The 23,670-nt window shown below is 35.3% G+C and overlaps 1 protein-coding gene across 1 annotated transcript in view; it reads right to left on the reverse strand.

The window, feature by feature from the left end:
- LOC127857165 (solute carrier organic anion transporter family member 4C1-like) overlaps nucleotides 1-22,709 on the reverse strand; it is a 28,097-nt gene extending 5,388 nt beyond the window's left edge. The window contains exons 1-11 of the mRNA XM_052393571.1: nucleotides 22,571-22,709; nucleotides 18,043-18,349; nucleotides 16,682-16,814; nucleotides 15,694-15,842; nucleotides 14,552-14,583; nucleotides 12,479-12,608; nucleotides 11,816-11,918; nucleotides 10,424-10,545; nucleotides 8,746-8,925; nucleotides 2,597-2,686; nucleotides 1,889-2,084 (exon numbers count right to left, since the gene is read on the reverse strand). Of these exons, the coding sequence (XP_052249531.1) occupies nucleotides 1,889-2,084; nucleotides 2,597-2,686; nucleotides 8,746-8,925; nucleotides 10,424-10,545; nucleotides 11,816-11,918; nucleotides 12,479-12,608; nucleotides 14,552-14,583; nucleotides 15,694-15,842; nucleotides 16,682-16,814; nucleotides 18,043-18,349; nucleotides 22,571-22,588 (1,460 nt within the window). The 5' untranslated portion in view covers nucleotides 22,589-22,709. The remainder of the gene's footprint in view (nucleotides 1-1,888; nucleotides 2,085-2,596; nucleotides 2,687-8,745; nucleotides 8,926-10,423; nucleotides 10,546-11,815; nucleotides 11,919-12,478; nucleotides 12,609-14,551; nucleotides 14,584-15,693; nucleotides 15,843-16,681; nucleotides 16,815-18,042; nucleotides 18,350-22,570) is intronic.
- Nucleotides 22,710-23,670: the final 961 nt, after the last annotated feature.

The raw sequence follows: 23,670 nt of genomic DNA on the forward strand, positions 1-23,670 counted from the left end.
TCACATATAACTACATGTACTAAAATTGCACATGCACAACTTCATAATGTAATTGTAGTATGTTGAAAGTTTTGGCGAACGCATGCGAACACGTTTGTTTCTATGGACAGACAGATGGGCATAAGTTAATGGTGATTCCAATATACCCCATTTATTTCGTAATAGATGTTATAATGAACAATGTTGTACAAAATAATGGTGAAAACTCACATTTAAAGCTCTAATATAACGCAATATTGGCTAGTCTCACCTCAAATTAAACGGGCTTATATAACAGAATATTATGTAGTCTTAATCCACATTAAAGCGCTTATATAACGCAATATTGGGTAGTCTTAACTAACATTATCATCGCTTATATAATGGGATATTGGGTGGTCTTAACTCACATTAAAGCGCTTGTATAACAGGATATTAGGTTGTATTAAGTCACATTAACAGCGCAATATAACTAAATGTTGGATTATCTTTACCGGTACTCACATTTACAGCGCTTATATAAGTAGATGTTGGGTTATCTTTACTCGAATTTACAGCGCTTATAAATAAATGGTGGGTTATCTTTACTCACATTTACAGCGTTTATAAATAAATGGTGAGTAATCTTTACTCACATTTACAGCGCTTATATAACGGGATATTAGGTTGTCTTAACTCACATTAACAGCGCAATATAACTAAATGTTGGGTTATCTTTACTCACATTTACAGCGCTTCTAAATAAATGGTGGGTACTCTTGACTCACATTTACAGCGCTTATATAACTAAATGTTGGGTTACCTTTACTCGAATTTACAGCGCTTATATAACGGGATATTATGTTTGTTAACTCACATTAACAGCGCTTATCTAACTAAATGTAGGGGTATCTTTACTCGAATTTACAGCGTTTATATAACTAAATGGTGGGTAATCTTTATTCACATTTACAGCGCTTATATAACTAAATGATTATCTTTACTCGAATTTACAGCGCTTATATAACGGGATTTTCGGTTGTCTTAACTCACATTTACAGCGCAATATAACTAAATGTTGGATTATCTTTATTCACATTCACAGCGCTTATATAACAAAACGGCGGGTTATCTTTGCTCGCATTTACAGCGCTTATATAACTGAAAGTTGGATTATGTTTCCTAGCATTTTCAACGCTTATATAAAGGAATGTTGGGTAATCTTAACTCACATTAACAGCACTTATATAACGGAATTTTTGTGAACTCTAATCTTCAGTCTGATTATAAGTTCGCCATACGCGCCCATATAACACTTCAAAGAGTAAGCCGGGCTAAAACTTAACCAAACATATCACAATAAGGCAAGTTTTAATTACATATAAACACAAATTATGATGAGTAGATACCATTTTCATATGCATTTAATTACGCGCTTGACTATTTTGCAACTATGAAATTCATTAACCCATGCCTAATATACGTACTTACAAATAAAGTAGCGAACGCGGTTACTTACGACAAAAACAAAGTTCCATTTTCAGTTTGAGCACAGAAAAAATCATTGTAATATCAATAAATTAGACGTCTGAGTTGTTTTTACAAAATATTACATTAAATTAACCAATAGAATAAGTTGAGATTAATTGTGCCTATACCATTATATTTAGTAGTGTGTAACCAATGAAAACAACCAAATAAATTATCAGTAATGATTATCAATCGCGCATTTATGCAATTCTGACTTACACATTAAATATATATATAAGACGCAGGCAACTTTTGTCTCGTAAAAAGTTGCGTCTTATACCGCAGAAAAAGCGGTCCACGTGTCTGACGCCAGCAACGTGACTAGGTTTTCAAACGAAATCTCATTAAAGATTAATCACAAAGAACGTAGTCACTTTAGTGACAACAAACCCAATCTTACCTATTTGGATACCCGTGTGTGACCCCTGCCACGTGACTATGGTCGCACTTTGCCAACAGCGCCACGGAAACCAGCACGACGAGGCTCGAGCAGACGATAGCGACCCGGAAACATCCACGCACTTTCAGCTTCAGACGCTTGCATAGGAAGCCGCCGAAAAACTGGCCGCCTACCGCGCCGGGAACCGCCATGAAACCTGAACAAGATCACAAAACACTCAGACCTGCAACTCCTCGAAAAACCCGTTGTTGTGCATGCGGAAGTACTTCATATAGATAACAATTACGCTCAATTGGTCGTTGTCGGCTCAGGTACTAATCAAAAGTACCCCGGGAAGTCTTAAGTATACTACAATATACCCCGGGTACGGAAAATAAGCTTAAACGCATCCGGCCATATTCTGAGGTACTTTTTAGAATATTTACCGTACCACGTGTACTTTTTAGAACACCCGGAGTACTTTAAAATAATACCTGAGTCGACAATTACCAATAGAGTAACAGTAACCTTTCTCTTCTAGTAAAAACACCAATACTTTGAACATAGGGCTACAGTTTAACATTAATAATAGTTCATTAATGAAAATATCAATATTTTTTTTTTATAACAAATATTCGTCTGAATTGATTGTGATTATTGCAGAAAATTGCCAATCGGCTCACAAATTATTTAAACAAAAATCGAACCAAACACCGAAAATGCTCTAACCAGTCAACATGGCTGCCCATCCTGCGGTTACACCAAACTGATTTTGTATGAACTTCGGCATGAACGTCGACAACCCAGACGCAATCATACCTGCAAAGTAGGAAATAAGGGAAAAGATACAATGAGTTATACCTTTCACCGTTGGTAGTACAGTGTTATCCTTAAAATAGATGTATAATACATGCATGGTAGTGGGAACTTATAGATAAATTGAGTAACAAATTAAGTGGAACCATTATATCAATCATTTTCCACCGTGAAGTACTTTTCAACAATTAACAAGAATATTGTCCGTACTTAAGATCATTTCATGACACGTGTTAAGTACCGATTTTAAAGTTTCATTAGCTGTGATGGTGTATGAAATATTATCATAAAAACTGTGAATAACCAGGAGATAAATGATTGTGATAAAGGGTATAAAAATTGGGTTTCGAATGTGAAAAAGTTATTAAATGATTATGGATTTTCATATATATTCGAAAATGCAAATATGATTAATGCAAAGTCGTTTTTATGTGAATTTAAATGTAGAATTGTAGATGCTTTTAAACAAGAATGGTTTGGCAATATGAACGATATTTCTGTTTTAGATATGTATAGAATATTCAAAACAACTCTTGAATACGAAACTTACTTAGATTTACTGCCAAAAAGTTTGCGTACATACTTTGTTAAACTAAGGGCTTCTGCCCAAACTTTGAGAATTCAAACTGGAAGATACGCACGTAATAATATTCCCCGTAATTAGAGGATAATACACGGCTGAGCTGGGCCGGGCAGTGATAATCGGCCCGCAGGGAGCATAACGGCCCGAGGGCTTTAGCCGATTGTCACTGCCCGGTCCGGCTCAACGTCTATAATATATATCTTTCTTTTATACTAAATTATAGATGGGCACAGGTTTTGAGTCATAAAATCATACTATTTTGGCCCTTCATTAAATTTATGAAGAACCAGCTTTCCGTACTTCGTACGATTACCGTAAGTCGACCATGACCTAATTTCGACCACTTTGTTTACATTAAGAACGCGGCCATTTGGATGACGTCACACGCAAGCGCTCCGAGTATTTTGATGAAGTGACATAACTACGCTTATAAACAAAAACAAATAAAAACAAAATGAGGAAAAAACAGGTAAAATTGCATTTCAAAATAAAAATTTAACTAAAATTACACAAATTTATCTATATCCCATACCTTTTATTGGTCCTCTTTATTAAATTCCCACAAAAATTGAAATGTGTAGCAGACGATCTTAACATAACACTTTCATTGACAGCGCTTCATATCGGAAATAGTAGTAAATCGTAGTAAATTTAAGGCAAAGCTTTTTTTATTAAATTGGTTTTCAGACCTCTTCATAATGGTGATCTTTTTTTACTTTTTTTCTTTTAAGGCTTATCCAAAACGACTTAAACAGACAAAGAAACACAGATTGTACTCCCCAACAGCTTTATCAAATGCTTACAAGCTAGTAAAAAAGATGGTGTCTCTATAAGAAAAGCGGCTGCCTTGTTCAACGTCCCAAAAACCACTCTAAGAGATAGAACTGCTGGAAGGGTCGATGTTAACATTATGTCTGCAAGAGCTTTGCCTTTGTTTAGCTATGAAGAAGAAAAAAAATTGGTTGAACATTTCAAAAAAATGGCTGAATATGGCTATGGGTATACCAGGAAAGAGTGTATAGACATTGCATCTGACTACGCTGTTCAGTTGGGTAAAAGAACGAAGGATAACCCCCTGTCTCTAAAGTGGATTTATGGGTTTTTAAAGCGCTGGCCAGAACTCAAAGTTCTCAAACCAAGAGCCCTTGATCATGCTCGAGCTAAAATGGCCTCAAGGGAGACCATCTCGAATTTTTATCACAACCTCAAAGAAACATTAACAAAATATTAAATGACTGATAAGCCCCACCTGATCTACAACATTGATGAAAAAGGCGTAACAGTTAATCACAAACCACCATTCATCGTAGCCGGTGCTGATTACTGTCCTTCATCTGTCACTTCTGGAAAAGGGCAGACAATCACAATAATTGGATGCGGTAATGCAGCAGGTCAAGCTATACCCTCATTTTACATTTTCCCAGGCCAACGAATGAAACCTGACTTGTTGAATGGTGCAGCTCCAGGCTCTAATGGTACAGTAAGCGAGACCGGATGGTCCAATGGTTGCGTTTTTCGCCTCTACTTAGAGCAGCATTTCCTGAAGTTCACCCCAGGATCTAGTGACCAGAAGAAACTACTGATACTTGATGGCCACAAATCACATGTGTCAGTTGGTTTGACAGAATGGGCTCTGGAACACAACATTATCATATTTGTCCTTCCCCCTCATTGCAGCCATATCCTTCAACCTTTAGATATCGGCTGCTTTGGACCGTTCCAGAAGATGTATGACAGCCTCTGCCATCGACTAATGCGCCAAACATCAGCTGTCATTACACGCTACAATGTGTGTGAGGTCGCATCAAAGGCATACATGAAGTCAATGTCTGCTGAAAACCTTACTTCATCATTTCGCCGTGCAGGCATATACCCGTTTAATGAAGACGCTGTCCCCAGCCAATGTCTTATCCCAGCTGAAGTTTTTCAGCACACCGAGACAGAAACTTCAGACAGCCAGAAAACTGTTGAAGGTGGGATACAAGTTGATGGTGTAGACATGTTTGCACAGAAAGAAAAAACATTAAAGAAAACAAAAAGTGGAAATTTGGCTAAAGCTAGAAATACAATGAGCAAAATAGTGGCCGGTAAAGAAATATCAGGCGAGGTCTTGAAACAAATGACGGAACATACAGATAAACAAAACAAGAATAAACCAAACAAAACTAAGAAAGCTACCAGTAATGAGGCCCACAATTCATCTCCCCAGCCTGGTCCCTCTAAAGTGAACACCATTTCTGACAGTAGTGACACTGAAAATGAAGAGGACTTGTGTTGCCAGTGCAAACAATTTTCCCCTGAAGCTGTCAGGCACAGTGCTTCAATAATTTTTGTAAAATGGGCACAGTGTGACAATAGAGCCTGCAATCACTGGGTACACCTGTCATTTTGTACAGAAATTAAAGTAATCAGAAGAGATGCAACATTTATGTGCCCATGCTGTGCTAAAGAAGAGTGACAATTGTTCTTAAGAAAAGTGAAAGAAACTTGTTCAATTGTATTTATAAAATATTGAAAACATATTTAATATATATTTACTGTTTTATTTCGTGTTAAAATTGTTCAGAGAAGCGAAGTTTTAAGTTTAGTTGGCCTAATCCATTACCACTAGAGTGCTGTCCCTTTCCCGGATGTGACGAATCGACTTAAGGTAAACAACGCGCGGAGTTAATGTTCTTGTAGTGTGTATGAAACTATCGGCTTTGCGTAGTAAAACATGCTGTAAATAATCATTTTTTACATTGATTTAACGGGTATTAAATAAATCTCTGAAGCTAAATAGTATATTGCTGCATTTTGTTGCGTAAATTCAGAAATTCTTTTACTTGTTTCCTTAACCGATCGACTTACGGTAATTGGAGGATATATTTTCATTGAATTGATTACGCAATTTATGACGTATCTCATGTGACGTAATTTAAATGACGGAACTAGCTAGACGCTTTGGATTTAGGGACAACAACAAATCGGACTTAGAGGGGTTTTATTTAACCGTTAAATATTGTTTAAGCATTGAACAATTAGTGTGTGTGCGTGTTTACGATGGCTTATTATACTTTTATGAATGTGAATAACAGTGTTGGAATATAAACTGGAATGAAACTGGTGAGACTGCATTTTCGATTTCGTTAAAATGTCGAATAACGCAATGTTTTGTTCAATAATTGATTAAATTTAAGAAAAGTGTAAGTGAATTGTTCTTAAACTGTTCGAAAGAAATCGATGTTGAATTCAAAGGGTAATTTCTTTGATGAATAAGTCGTTCCTTTGTCAGTCGATCAAAGAATGTCTATCCACAAAGAATTGCCTGCTTACATCCAGTGCTTTAAAATGGAAAATGTGGATGGCGATGAAGAAATGTGTCCAAAATTTTAACTCGTCATGGAAGCAAATTAAACTTTACGAAAATAAACATGGATATTACACAACTTCGGTGAGTAGAACAATAACCTAGATGTTTTACTTTTTATGGCTAAGACTGGATGTGGACGCCATTTTTTCCAGTTCAACGTCACGCGCACACATTCTGAGGGCCGAATATAAATAATGACCCCGTAATGGTGATAATGGCATGAACAAGCAGAACAACTGTACAAATTTGTTACTATATATAGTAAGGTATGTATTATTGAAAGATATTGTCAATGTTGTGAGCAAAGGGACATAGAGGATGAATTCCACTTTATATGTAAATGTCCATGTTTCCAGCAATTAAGACAAAAATATATATAAATTGTTTACTATGTGAATCCATCAGTTTTAAAGTTCCATACTTTATTGAACTCAACTTGTAAAATTGAAATTATAAATTTGTGTAAATATATAAAGGAAGCTCTGGCCGTAAGACATTCTATCACAAATCAGTGATTTTTTTTGCTCAAATTTAGAGCCGAATTTCGGCTGCTTCCCAATCGCAAAAATACACGTTTTTTCCCAAAATTCTGACCAAAATTTCCCAAAAAAAGCCCAACTTCCAAAAAAAAAAAAAAAAAAAAATTTATTTATTTATTATTTTTTTTTTAGAAAGAAGTCTCATATAACTTAATTATGATTTCTTAAATCTAGGTCTCAACTTTATTTTTTAAACATCTTACATAATATATAACTTGAATTTAGTCATTTTTGTCCATAAATCATTCCCAAACTTGCCACTTTTATTGATTAAAAAAAACACCAATTTGACCAGACTCTTTTTCTAGAAAACTCCCTCAACATGCACTTAAAAACAATATCACTTCTGTTACTTATAATCCTATTTATAATGCTTAATATTTCCCAATTTCATGGTTTATCGCGCTATTTTTTCCAATTTCACGGTTTATCGCGCTAATTTTCCCAATTCAAATGGCACAGGCTGTAACAAATTAAAGCAAAAAAAATCACTGCAAATAATATTGCCAGCGAAAACTAAAGTAGTTCCTTACTGCTAGTAAAACGATATATATTTAACTACGGTAATGTAAAGTCTTTCTTCTTTGTTAAATATACTTTGTCTCAAATTGTTATATTACATTTTGTATATTGTTATAACTCATACGTTGTGATATATAGACACGTGACAATATTTTGTATTATATTTTGTGTATTTAGACGATGTACATTTGTATAAGTCTTAATAAACTGTCTGTTCTGTTCTGTTCTGTTCTATGAAATGCATCAACTCAAGGGGGTGGTCGTTAACGATGCATCAGTAAGGTTTGAGCGAGATCTTGATGTCTATGTAGTAAAGATGGCGAGGTTTTGTTTATATTTATTGAACAGTTCGTACATTTTTGTTTAGGTGAGTTTTGTTATGGGTGATATATTGATTAAAAAATTGGGTTGCGTTAACGATACATCAGTAAGGTTTAAGCTAGATATTGATGTATATGTATCAATTATTGCTGATGTTTGTTTAAATTTATTCAACAAGCGCTGTGTGTGTTTTTGCGGTTAATACGACAAGGTGGAATACATGAAATTTGACTATGACTATTCTATTTATACAATTAATACAAAGTTTCGTTACAGATAGATACTGGTAATTCAGGGAAAAACGCCCAGACAAAACAGCTATTAAAGGGAAATTAGGCAATACAATTTCCTTTCAATAACGTTTAAATAGTGCGTATGTATGTCAAGTAACAGTGCCTACATGCAATGGAATAATGTGGCAATATAATTGTGACTGTGTCAAACTTCATATATCCTGCAATGAAGCAGGCCCGCACAAACAAGTGCGAATGACAATGGAAAACCCTTTCGAACAATTTAAATAATACTGCTTGTTCGAAAAAACTGTCAACAAAAACAGACAATCTTTACGACATTACATACCAATCTCGACAAATACATACAAATATCGCTTAAAAACATAACTGTCACCCCTTCTTATTTTAAAATTTAATTGTCGCTATATTCAAATTACCTGATATGGCAAATCAACGGCCTTGTGTTTAAATTGTTAATCAATGATTGTTTAAAAGGCCAATACAATTACCCTCCGTAGCAACAGCAAGAGTACTGCACAGGAAGGGTGGGTTTTTCAGAAGCTGAAGGATCTCACCCGGGAGATGCCGCAGGTCCGAGAGTTTCCGAGAATTGCTCGTCACCGCCACTGGAAGCGTTCCGTCGTCTCCGTGCATCTCGGATATCCGGGTCTCTCGGATGAGCTTCGCCGCTAAAAATAGTCCACATGGAATGCGATGGACACAAGTTATGGTCGGACCGCTTTGAAATATTACTGTAATACGCTTTAAAAAGGGGGAGGGGCGGTTTAGAGCCATGAAATTGAAATCTAAGCGTTGCATTAGCATTTATAGTTTTTATAATTTAGAGATAATGTTCAATTTTTGGGAACTTTGCCAATAAGTTCTGATGCGTATAAATAAAATACTGTTGTATTCAGGGTGCAGGATAAAAGAGGTTCACATGGGTTTACACACGGGCAGGACAGAATGTAAACACACCGTTAAAAACTTTATTTTTGCATATATCCCAAGTTATTAAAATACATTTGGAAAAACCATTAGTACATAAAAGACAGTTTTTCTTGCAATTTGTGTCGATATCTTAAGATTTAAGAATAAATAATTAAATACGTCTGAAATCGGTGTCAAAATTTCACGTTGCGTGCAGAATAACCGTGCACATGAAAGCTTTACACATCAAGTTTTTGGCAAAGAACACAGGCTTATTAAATAAAGTAATTCTGATGTATTTCGCATTGCCATAATCACTGTATGCACTAGTTGAAATTCTTAAGAAAATTTGTTTTAGAAAGTTATTTGAAGAAAAGCACCACATACCGGCGTGTTTACATCCAATAACGTTCAATTGTGAACCCCACAAAGTCACGTGATAATGCACCCTGGTAATGGCCACGCATCAAACACGACAAATTGGTATTTTAGCCCATAAACGAAGTGCGGAAATTATGTTCATTTAAACATCGTCGGGCAAATATTTTGCAATTGAAACTTCGCTTTAACGTCCTCAGTTTGTTATGACGTTCTTACAGTTAAGCATGTCGTCATCAGTTTAATATAACGTCATCAGTTTAATATAACGTCATCAGTTTAATATAACGTCATCAGTTCAATATAACGTCATCAGTTTAATATATAGAGGATATTTGTTCATGTTTTGCTATGATCACAAATGACCTACCACTGACATAAACACATTTTCTGTTTCTTTTATGCCCCCTTTTCAAGACAATAATTAGTTTAAACCTATTTATTTTAGCTCGATTGCATCGAAAGCTTAAGGCTTATATAAACGCTCTCGAGTCCTAGAAAGAAAATAATTAACAGCTGTTTCCCTTTCGCTGAAAAGTTACCCTTTCTCCCGTGGCGTGCCTCAATACATTTCGAAACACAAAATGACGTCATTTTTTCGATAAAATGACGTCACTTCTTCAGCGAAATTCTCAAGTAAAACTCTTTTACAATATCAATAAACGGTGAAAAAAAGCATAAAATAAAAAGAAAATTTATTGGATTCGGTGGAATACCGATTTTAATTCACTCGTGATCATAAAAATCTTCAAATGATAATCTAAAAATAGAAAAAGGAGTTCCGAAAATTTGTTATTTTCACCGGTGAAAATGTCTGAGTTATAGCCATGAACAATTTGTAACAGTCGGACTGGACTACTGGGAAGTACTACTACTCACTGGGAAGCTCGGCTCCGTACAGAGATATAGGAATGGCGGCAACCAGGAAGAGCATGGAGGCAATGACAAACCCTACCCACCAGGCGCCTACCCAGCGGGGGTCGTCAGAGGTGACGCCTACACTGGAACATAGAGACAATATGGATATACATGAGCCACGTTATGTGAAAACTGGGCTGAATGCATGTGTGTTAAGTGTCGTCCACACAAGCTGAACAGGGACACCACTTTCCGTCTGAAATGGATTTTCGTTTGTAAATACTTACTTTAAATGAAACATTCAATAAAACGGAAAGCGTCGTCCCTGATTAGCTTGTGTGGACTGCATGTAAAAAACAAGTTCCCTTATATTTTAACAATCAACATAATACTGCTGCTGACAACGCAAACCAGAATTGCCATTATTGTGTCATAATAGAGACGATTATACCCCCTCAATTTGCACAGTCGCAAAATTATGGTATCAATTTGAAAGAAAACGAAAAAATAAATAATTTATGTCGTTTCGTTTATGAAAAATCGTCCATCGAGATAGATGAAATTATAAAGCGCTAGACATTAAGTTAAGAAGTATCCTAAAGGAGCCGGGTTTAATTCGTTGCCAATACAAAAATAGTAAAAGTCTTTTTTCTTATATTATAATAATTTTAGATTATTAAAAAAATGTAACATAGTTAAGGTGTAAAGGTATTAGAATACACTTTTTTTTTTACAAAAGTACGACAAATCCTTTTAAACAGAAACAGTGTAGAACAATAGTATTTGACGCATCATGTTCAATCACAATAATGATAGCATAATAATTGATAGATTAAAAAAAAGTAACATAGTAAAGGTGTAAAGGTAGTAGAATACACTTTTTTTCTACAAAAGTACGACAAATCTCTTTTAAACAGAAACAGTGTAGAACAATAGTATTTGACGCATCATGTTCAATCACTATAATGTTAGCATGTTCCTTAGCAAATATGTTGAAACCACGTTTACATATAATCAAAAACGAAAAAAGTCGTTCATATAAGCTGTTTCTGCACTATCGCCGGTGTTCGAAAAGGTTTTCCTTGTCATTCACACTTGTGTGTGCGGGCATGCAGAATCTCTTTTTTTTGAAAAGGGGTACACGAATAAGAGCTCCATTGGTCATTGTCGGCTTAGGTACTACTTAAAAGTACCCCGAGTACTCTTATGTATACTCCAAAGTATCCGAGATACGGAAAATATACTTCCATATTCTCCGGAGTATGATCGGTGCCATTAAGCGTATTTTCCGTACCCGGGGTACATTGTAGTATACTTAATAGTACCTTGGAGATTTTTAAGTAGGACCTGAGCCGACAACGACCGTTTGAGCCCAATAAGACCATGTGATGGATCCCGACTACGTTCACTTACCCTGCAATGTTGACCCTATTGAAGTCTACATAGATCTCCAGCAACTGGCCTCCAAGTATGTACCCCATGGCCGGACCCAGCGTGGCGAAGGCGTTCATTATACCTGCAGTTTAACCAGACATGAATCATTCGTATACAGAAATTATTTAATGCTATATAGGAGTGAAATATAGACCAAAAATACCTAATAGTACATATTACACAGAAAGAAAATATGTTTTTTGGTGTGATATTGCCTGATATCATTACATTAAAGCGAGACAATTAACAATTTTATTCGAATATGTGCTAATTAACATATAACTGGTCTATGTTTCCGGTGATGCTATAACGCGTTATCACACTGTTAACAATTAAAACCGTTAACAATCCAAAAGACTCTAAAAATGGAGTTTGTTAACGCGGAAAAATCATTTAGTATAAAACATGCACATAATGGTTCTTAATGTGAGGAAGATTCCGTGCACAATGACATGCAGACATCACCTGCATGCTGGCCACAAAACAAATCTCATGTTCGTATTGAAACCTTACTAACAGAATGTAAGGCGATAGTATCTTCGCGTATCTTAGTTACAGTCACAAGGAAGTTCGCGAAACATTAAACTGTCAACTAGTGGTAAGAGGTATCTTATCAATTACTACTTCCGGTCTACTCCTTACCTATGTACATGGGCGAGCTGGTTGCCGGCACGCTGTCGTCAATGAGGGAGAGCCCGACCGTGTAGAGCGTGGCTCCCCCCAGTCCGTGCAACAGTTGACCCAGCACGAGCACGTACAGATAGTGCTGCAGCTCAAAAAAAGATAACTCGACTATGTACATAGATATTGTCAATATCTATGTACATAGTCGAACTATCTTTTTTTTAAGAAGACGTTTTATCGAAGATTTTTGTTAATTTAGTATGTGTATGCATTATAATAAACAACGGTTAACTAAAAAATAAATAAATAAATAAATAAAAACAACATTGTCATTGACATCGAGCGATTATGGTTGAATTATGCATTATTGTGATTCCGTCAAATCGGTATGATTGAATAGCTAGAAGTGCCCCTTTCCAAGGACACGGTTTTCTATAAACGGGAAGGGTCTCATATGTTTTATTTTGAATACTTTCCAATAGATACAAAAGAAATGTACTAATACTCTATAAAAAGACCTCATACATCATTATTGAAATTTCAGCTTAAATGTTGATGAGGCCTTTTCCTTCCACTTTAAGACGGATTTAACCATCTCCGCTTTTCAGCCACGCCTGTTCAAAATATTTCTCAGCATGCAATTATGGGACATATATATGAAAATTATCCAAAAAATATATGGAATTTATACCACACACATATTTTGAAAATTATTCAACAAATATAAGGAATTTATACCACATATATATAAAAAATATTGCATACATATATGAACTTTTAGAACATATATATGAAAATATCAAACATAAATATGAAATTATACCACACACAAATGGAAATATACAACATATATATAAAAAATTTACCACAAATATATGAAATTTTTACCACACACATATTTTGAAAATTATGCAATAAATATATCGGAATTTACCATATATATGAATTTATACAACATATATATACCACACACAAATGAAAATATACTACATTTATATGCACTTTACCACACACAAATGGAAATATACAACATATATATATATACAAATATACCACATATATATGAAACATTGAATTTTGCAACGTTTGACACGCCATAAAATACACGTAACATTCATTTTACATTTTAAAATGTGACGTATAGTTTCAAAATGCATGTTATAATTATGCAAAATATGCAAAAAAATATCACGTACAGTTTCAATACATGTGTTGTATATTCAATGTCACTAGTAATTTCAACATGAATGCTTCTTTTAAAATTTTAACATCCGAATGCGTGTTACTTGTAAAATACCTCGTCATGTTTTAAAACATGCTTGAAAATGTCACCTGTAGTTTCAAAATACATTTAACAAAAAAAAACACACTAAAATTGTTCACTTTCAACATACATGTACATGTTACTTGCAAAGTGACACTTGCAGTGTGAAATGTTACATGCAGTTTCCCCATCCGTATTATTTGTAAACTGTCACGTACAGTTTCAGCATCCAAATACTTGTGAAATAGCAAATGCAGTTTGATTGGGTTTCCATAATAACCATAGACCAGTACATACATACAAGTATATTGAGTACTTAGTTGTGGTTGCATCACCCTCTCAACTAATTTCAGATCCTTGAACACACAACCGTAGACATTAGGGCCTGACGGGTAAAAAAAACAATCATCCGGTACACATATTTTATCTGCGATACCAGGTCGAGTCGCTAGTTAACCTCAGTGTAGATACAGGATTCATTTGTAGGTTAGACAATATAAGTATTGATGCAAAGCATCAAAGGGCGTCGGGAATTTCAGTGTAAAAGGCACTCAATGAAGTTACATGGAACGATTTTTTTTCTACTGTAAATATTAATATATTGGCCGATTATTTTAAACAAAATAGAAAAAGATACTGGTATAACCATTATCTATAATTTTGTGTTATAACCCCCAAATAACCATTATTTATGATGTTGTGTTATAACCCCCAAATAACCATTATCTATGATTTTGTGTTGTAACCCCCAAATGTTTCGTAGTTCATTTTATTTACATTGGTTTCCTTTTTTACTGGCATCCGTGTGCAGTTTTCATTAATGGAACAGAACTGTGTAGGTTTAAAAAATCTGCTTCGTCTTGTAAGCGTAATTTCATATTTTTCTCAACTTCAATGGGAGATGATTCTGAACTTATTCTTACGTTGCTCATTTACGATAGGGGTTGACTCTAAGGAAACGGGTTGCTGGGACACAGCTCCTCATTGATAAGCGGCTGCTTCCTTTATCGCAACTCATTGTTACAATCAATAATACTTGTCGCGCTTCGCGCTCTATATGTGGTAGGGATAGTACTTAGGGCCTATGATAGACAACCATAAAAATACATGGATAATAGATGTGTTGTTTGCATTTATTTGTTAATATAAAAACACGTGTATTTTTATAAGATATTTAAGAGATGTAAGAAATTTTAATTAACGTTGTCACCACGCGGCATCCATTAATTTTAATAAAAATGTCCAATTGTAGTAAAATGGATTTTAAAATGTCAACATAAAATAAAGCTTTATTATATTTATTAACCTGTCTGAAAAAAATTGTCAGCCGCCGAACTGTTCCGTTCGTGCCGGAACCATCATTTATGTACTGCTATTTGGTGAAGTTGTGTATAGCGATCGTTATTATATGTCTATTAATGAACTAATACATTGTACGTTTTCGTACCACTACGCCTTCCAATAAACTTGCTTGCGCGATAGGTCGTCAAATATCGTACTACATTGATTGTCCACTAAATAAGCGAATTAGAAAAACCACAAAATAAATATATTTTGATTATGTTTTGTTTTTATACAAAACCAAAAAGTTTCGCGTATTTGCCCAGTCCCTGTGATCTTTCCCCTGTGATCAGTTGTGGATCAGTTATTAACTAAAACAATTAGCTTTGCATTATTGGCAATAAATGTTGTAATAAATGTAATAGGCACAAATGCAGTACTTATTTACACTAATTTACACAAAAACTCACCACTATGCAAGATAATCTTAAAACAAAAATTTATACATTGATCCGTAAATAACTTCTCCTCCCATAAGCGAAAAAAAAAGCATTACATACTAGTCGCGGCTCTCCAGAGCGACGCCAATAAATGCAGTAAAATTGTCTTCTAATTCAGGGTGGGAGCAGAAATGATACCTAGTTTGTTTTTTGTTGTTGCTGGGGTTTCTTACGTTTGTTTATCTGACCCTCCTTGTTGCAGGTCATTGAAAGGTCACGGCCGTACTCATAGAGCCCGGAAGTGAAGTGCGGGAGCGCCATCACGAACGAGCCTATCGCCATAGTAACGGATGCCATCGCCAGCCATTTCGCCTTCTGACGACCGGAACCCATGAAACTGTAATATGAAACCGCAGATACAAAAGTAAAAACACCGGTAAACAATAATTTTGTCTGTATTTAAAAATACGACTCAAAAATTTTCCCCAAAATAGCACAATGTTTTGGATCAAGTTTGATTGAAACACTCATAAGACTAAGCGATGATTTGCTTATGTTCTTGAATTAAAAGCATTAAAAGATATACAACCTATATGCGATGTCTTATATGAAACAAAGACAAATGTTACACATTCAAGTCTTTGTAACAGTTACTACAATCGTACCATGTAGGAATCTGATCCAAACATTTACAATTGTGCGCATAATCTCGTATTGAAAGCAAAAACATTTCATCAGCATATTCGCAAAGACTGATTGACATTATATATATAAGAGAACTACAAGGGCTTAAGTATTAACTCTTTTACTCAATAGGCCCCAAATCTTAGACGGTCATTGTAATCAGTTCGTGGAAACAACACTGTAGATACATGGATATGTCCTTCTAGCTGACTGCGCATGCGTACTCAGTTGCGGTTTTTAAGTTCGAATTTTTAGCCGAACTTCGGTACCAATCTCAATCTCAAAAAGAATATTTTCTCACAAATTACAGCCTAAAATAACAATGGATGATTTCTTTTTTAATTTCATTATGAAGTTTTTTCACTATCAAGGTCTATAATTTTAACCTTAGTAAATACAATATTGAAAAGTATTGTATTCTCAATTCTGAGCTATTTGTTACCCCAAAAATCAACTACCGTACATTATCCCAGTTGTAGTCAAAACGACGCAATCTTTCTCAATACAAATGAAGCGGAACTAATCCGAAAATGTTTTAAAAAAACAATTTACCTGATGAAGATGCCCAGTATGGCGGCTGACAGGTCGTACGCGCTATGGATGATGCCCACGCGGCTGCTAGGCAACTGAAAACGCCGCTCCACGGAGGTGGTCGACACGTTGTTGATACCGTTAACGACGAAACCTGCAACCAGACGTATCACACGTATACTGTGCACGTGCAAAAACAACATGGCACGTACTCTCTGTACTTTAAGTCAGCCTCCAGAAAACAGCCAACGGCATTTGTTTCTATAAAGATTAGATTTCGTAGACTGTGACATTATCTGCGATTGGTAACAAAGAATTTATTCAAATACATGTCAGTTTTAATAAAGTATTAAACGGTGTCTGTTTACAAACGTCAATACAATTGGTACTGTTAATGCGTCAAAAAATATTATTATTAATCTTTGATATTCATAACTATAACTTGCAATCTGACACAAAATTTACACACAAATACCCCCGAATACTTTGTCACAGGCATTGAAGACCTGTCCGTGACTAAGTTTCACACATTTAAAACGGTTTGTGCTTCTGACATAAAAATGGCCAAACTCAAGAGCGCATAATGCAGGGACGTGTGGATCACTGGGCATGAAAAATGGCGTCATGCACATCTGCATTTCATGGTTATGATAATTTTTCAAATTTCAATTCAATAAGTTCGCTGACAAAATTAATAAATACATTAATGTTTTTGCCATAGAAATAGCTACATGCAAGAGAATATAACTCAAGAACTTACATTTCAAAGGTGCCACTCACATAAATGAGTCAAGACGATGACAAGTTTTAATTGAATCGATTGAGACACGAAGAAGCTGCTTGCTCCACAAATGTGTCACATCTCACCCGGGCATACCGACAAACCAACCACCAAACAGCACGACCGACGGCGTAACTCGTTAACATCCCCTTGCATTAAACCCAATTTTCACAGAGCACGGCTCATATCAACCCGGTAGCTATTCACAAAGCTCCTTCCGGAAATCTTAACAAAGTTTTATTAACGAGAAAAGTTCAGATCATTATGGTTCAGCTTATAAAAACAAGAGGGTCTTTTTTGGAGATAAAATCATACAATTTTTAAGCAATATAAACCTGTTTAAAACATATTAACCCATTTGTGCCTAGCGTCTAGAAAGGCCTTGGCAAACAGCGTAGACCCAGATGAGACGCCGCATGATGCGGCGTCTCAGCAGGGTCTGCGCTGTTTGCTTAAAGGAATCTCTGTAAGAAATATTCTAAATATAGAAATAAATATACTAGAAATCCCTAATTTTGGAAATAAATTGATCCAATTTAGAAGGATGGGGAGTCCACTAGGCATAAATGGGTAAATGTATTTCTTTAAGACTTGATCTCACCTTGCGCCATGCAGAAGAAACACATGCACGCTAGCAGGGCCCTCGGGTTGTTCAACTTCTGCAATGCTAACGGTCGGCAAGTCCAGTACCCGCAACGCGTCTCTACTTCCGGTTCCGGTCTCGCCTTATAAATCGCGTCACCATTAACGCCATCAACTGGGTACCCGTCCTGTAAAGGCGTGTGAGGAAAACTGGCGTTTGCTTCGTGACCGGACATGACGTCATCCGCCTCGATGTCGGACCCCAGAGCAAGAGGCACCAGCTCCTCCGCAGGCACTGGGTCTTTCCGGCATAACTTGGGGAATGCCTGAAAGAAAACTAGAGCTATTGATTCCTGGCGTCTGATTTATATATTGGTTGACCAACTTTATCGCCACTGTCTCTTTAACACATTTAATGCAAAAGTCGTCGGATCTTGGTAAAACAAGAGGGCCATGGTGGCCCTGGCTCGCTCACCTGAGTAGCATTAACGTTAAGCAAGGGATGTTAACGTTGTTTTGTGAAAAAAAGGGCTTGTTGTTTTGGCAGATATACATTTGTATACATATATGCGTTATAAGTAGTTTTGTGTGTGTGTGTGTTCATGTTTTTAAAGTAGACATTTGTAACTTGTTGCGACAGAGCTATTTTTTGGATAAAAGTATTATGAGGACCGTAGTTTAATAATGAGCATCAGCAAAGGAAAATGAAATACATTGTTTCCACAAATCTTTATCAGCTTTGAAATTAGTAGATAAGCATGATGGCTCACCATCTTTGGATGTTATAAGGGATGACTAGTTACAACCTGTTTTTGCATGAACAGCTTTAGATACTGAAAACAACTGTTTTTTTTTAAATAGATTTAGCGTATATGAAATAGTTTTTGCATAATTAAATACAATAAATTAAATTGTTATCATATATCGAAGTCGATTGTAAATAAATAAATGAGTATGAGAATAATGTGCTAGAAATTCAACATTGATCTTCTTTTAAGGTACAAAACATCACTTGATCTTTCTCATAGTTACAATGTGTGCAAATAGAGAAGTAAACACAAGACACTGGAAAATTTATCATATAAAAACAACTGTCAAACTATTTATAATTTAAATGCACAAAAATATGTAGAATAAATACATTATTTTTGCAAAAACAACTGCCAAAACAACTTTTTTGTTTAACCAAACAGTTTTTTGTGCTTCTTAAAAGATGTAATAAATTATTTTTGTACTACCAAATTGTTCACATTTTTGACATAGTGTTTTTTTAAACAACTGGAACAATTTTCAGATTCGCCTTGAAATGATACTTCCGATTGAAAGAACAATAAAACCCGTTAAAATCACAAATCTTCCATAATCACACACAAACTACTGACTGACTGCACACTGTAGGCCTAAAAAGTTTCAAGTCGTAATTATCTTATGAATGGTGTCCATCTGACATCAAAACAAATGTCTTTGATGGGATTGCCCAGTTAATTGGGGCCAGTTTCCAGGGAGTGTTACACAATGATCACATTTTTTAACAGCAACACTGCAAGCACAGGTATTAATGAGTTTTATAGAGAGTAGGATAAGTGAATGAAAGGTCTAATAAGATTTATATGTAACAATTCTTGTTGTTTTATTTGTTTTACCACTATTTTTAATTTCTGCAAAATTTAAGATAACAAACTGAAGTAATGGCAATAATAAATTTGAGTAATGCAATAATGATGATAAGATATTTGGGTTGTTTAATTGGTAAAGTTTCTAAATCCATTACCAGTATCATCATCATCATCATCATCATCATCATCGACATCATCATCATCATCACCATTATCATCATCATCATTTTCATCACCATCATTGTGCACCAACATCCTCATTACAACTAAAGTGTTAACAGGGTTGTAGTATAGTCATATACGAAAAACTGCCGCTCTCCTGGCGGCCATGTTTTTCAAAAAACTGTAACCATTTTTTACCTCAGCCAAGCTATCATTAGAACAAATCTTCGGACCAAGTTTCATAAATATTGGACTATAAATGTGACTCCTAGAGTGTTAACAAGATTTTAAAAAAGCCATATTGGGAAAACTGCCCCGCCCCTTGGCGCCCATATTTTTCAACTGACCTGAACCATTTTCAAACACAACTGAGCTATCATTGACACAAATGTTATGACCAAGTTTCATGAAGATTTTACAATAAATGTTACTTCTAGAGTGTTAACAAGGTTTCACTATAGCCATGTAAGCAAAATTGCCCCGTCCCCTGGGGACCATTTTTTTTCAACAGACCGGAACCATTTTCAAACTCAGCCTAGCTATCATAATAACAAATATTCTGACCAAGTTTCATGAAGATTGGACTTTAAATGTGAATCCTAGAGTGTTAACAAGGTTTTACTATAGCCATATTAGCAAAACTGCCCCGCCCCCTGGCGGCAATGTTTTTCAACAAACTGGAACCATTTTAGAACTCAGTCGAGATACCATTAGAACAAATGTTCTGACCAAGTTTCATGAAGATTAGACTTAAAATAAGACTTCTAGAGTGCTCACAAGGTTTTGCTATAGCCATATAAGGAAAACTGCCCCGCCTCCTGGCGGCCATGTTTTTCAACTGACCAAAACCAATTCAAACCCAGCTGATATATTATTGGAACAAATGTTCTGACAAAGTTTGATGAAGATTGGACAATAAATGTTACTTCAAGAGTGTTAGCAAGCTTTTTCTTTAATTTGGCCTAGTGACCTAGAAGTTATTCTCAGGTGGACCAGTTTTGAACTCGACCAAGATAATATTGGGACAAATCTTCTGACCAAGTTTAATATAGATCTGACAATAAATGTGGCCTCTAGAGTGTAAACAAGGCAAAATGTTGACGACAAATGACGAACGACGGACGACGGACAAAAGGTGATCCCAAAAGCTCACCATGAGCACGTTGTGCTCAGGTGAGCTAAAAAAACAGTAATACTGTTATTTCATTTAAAATGGCCAGAGCGCTGACCCAGCTCTTTGACGAAAGTTTCCGGGCAACTACCCACTTTGTTGGTGTAATGTTGTATGTGGCTAGAGGTCGCGCCGGTGATATTCAGGAGACTACCAAACATTTTGCCCAGTTTTTTATTTGGCACTATTCCGACTTGTTTTGACATTGTCTGTCCTATTTTCCGTGAATAAACGTTGTCACCCATGACAGATATTGAAGTGTCTCTTTCGCCGAAACTGATCTGTCGAGCGTGAATATTAAGGCACTTAGACGGCTTTACACATTGGCATTATTTAATAACCCTTACGCATTTACTTTACTGGATACTTTATATAGGATCGTCTTATACGTGTAACAAATGTATGACCTTATTGCTGGCCGATGCATTTTTGTAATTCAGGGGAAAATGTAACCCCATGCACGTCTTTTTTCAATTACAGTTTAACTAAACATATACATTGTACATGTATTCAGAATTCAGTTTCACGAAAACGGTTGCTATGGTATTAACGCGTCATGCCATAAAACTGTTCATGTGCCTGATAAGTGTGTTTATTACTTTTTATACTAACGCAAAACATTTTCAAAAAGCATTATCCATATAATTCGTATTGGATTGTAAAGGGTTTCGCTTCCCTTAAGTTAAACCGCTCTATCCACCTAACAGACACGTTTTCATGTCTGTCATAAATCTATGCAAACACAATACCTAAATATACATAATGCCGTCAAAGATGCAAATCTGCCAAAGCAAAAAACGATTATTCAAGTACATGGTCCAAATGATGGTTTTGTTCTTGTTTTCTATATGCTTCCGACATCATTTGTTTTGATTGAACATTTCTCACAATCAATATACCAGCTGTTTATTTTCTTCCTCGTTAAGAAGAACTCTTACAGTTCTCAAGTAGTAGTTGAAGTGTTTGGGGTCATGCATTGGTATTTAAACCTTCCTTCTGCAGTATGTACAGTATAGGGTGAATATTAAATTATTACAATATTAATGTGACCGTAAACAAATGCAAATAGCCGTTTATAAAGACATGGTTCGAAGATAACTATTCTGAGTGAGATATCACTTGTAAAGACATTCTGATTTTGCGAAACGAATAAGTAAATGACGAGATTTTTTTATGATTCGAAGATGATTTTGAAGGAGTCCGACGGACTGACTGGACCCAAAAACAAAGAGTCCGAGTCTCATGTCCACGAGTCTCGGACTACCGGACTCCAGTTAGTGTCGAACACAATTCTATTCAATATTATTACTTCAGCATTGATATATATGCGTAGATATATAAAATCATAAGTAATTAGATATACATATCAACATTAATGACATACAGTATAATTTAACATGTGAACACTTTCAAAGCCACCAACATAATACCTGGTTTGATATGATTATAGTGTAGTGTTGCCGACAATTGTAAATCTAAAGCTTGTTATATAAAAAAATGTTCATAGGTGCATAAACGTGATACTTAATATTAAATTTATATGTGTAGAGGTGTTGGATGTTATAGTTTAAAAAAAACACTCAATTAATGGAACAAACCTTCATAATTCCTATCATTTCCAAAGACCTGATTAAAGCAACAATTTACTGTCATGAATATCCAATTTCACTCGCTATTATTGCTCTACAATAACTACACTGTTCTCTTCAAACCACTTACTGTTAACCTATCTGACACAGGGGCGCGTAATTTGTTTTTTATTTTCAGTTTAACATGACTATAGCATTACAGTGTTGTTTTATTTCAAATTTCTGTAATAACCGTGATAACAGAAATTCATATTACTGCCTTAAGGTAGTGCACCCGTAATGGGCACCTATCCAAATATAATATAATGTATTATTTTTTTAATCAGCATCAATTCACTGAACTACATGCAAATTTTTAGGTAGGCTTTCCATGCTTTAAAAAAAAATATACTGATTTTTTTTCAAAACCACCCCCCACACTCGGCTTTTGTCCAGTTTATGTGCACCCCCGGGGTATATGAAAGTTCCATAATTAATCCAGATTTCCAAATAAAGGCATGCAGTTGGTGTGTACAGATGCAGTAAAGGTGTTTAAAGTTTAAACAAGATGAAGAAAGTTTTCTTTTACAGAAATTTATTTTTTTATAACTTGTTATCTAAGGAAGAGCGCCATGAAATGTAAGTGGTTTCAAGCAAGTAGAAATTGGGTTGGTTAAAAACAAAGTGTCATAAAATTCAAAATAGTATCATTTAAGTACTGTTTTGAACTTAGTTTTTTAGATACACTATATACAGCAAAAATACCAAGAAATAGAAAGATTTACCGTTTACTTTTTGAAATAATAATCAAAATGAAACATGCATGGTTCGTTTTTTCAGCAGTAAATCACCCAATTTAGCCATAACGTTGTTTTAATTTTAAAAATTGAAGAATGCGCATAAAAATTGCAACATATTTAACAATAAACAAGACAAAGCTTATATGCCATATTAAATCAAATTACGTTAGAAAACAAATAAAACGCGTCGCAAAAAAAGTATACGTCGTCGGCAGGATTCGAACCTGCTCGGGAATATCCCAAAAGATTTCTAGTCTATCGCCTAAACCACTAGGCTACAGCACCTAATATTAGGCTCTTCAACCTTCGAAGAAATCGCGGGAAATCATT

Source organism: Dreissena polymorpha, chromosome 14 (assembly GCF_020536995.1).
Source record: "Dreissena polymorpha isolate Duluth1 chromosome 14, UMN_Dpol_1.0, whole genome shotgun sequence".
Classification (NCBI taxonomy): Eukaryota; Metazoa; Mollusca; class Bivalvia; order Myida; family Dreissenidae; genus Dreissena; species Dreissena polymorpha.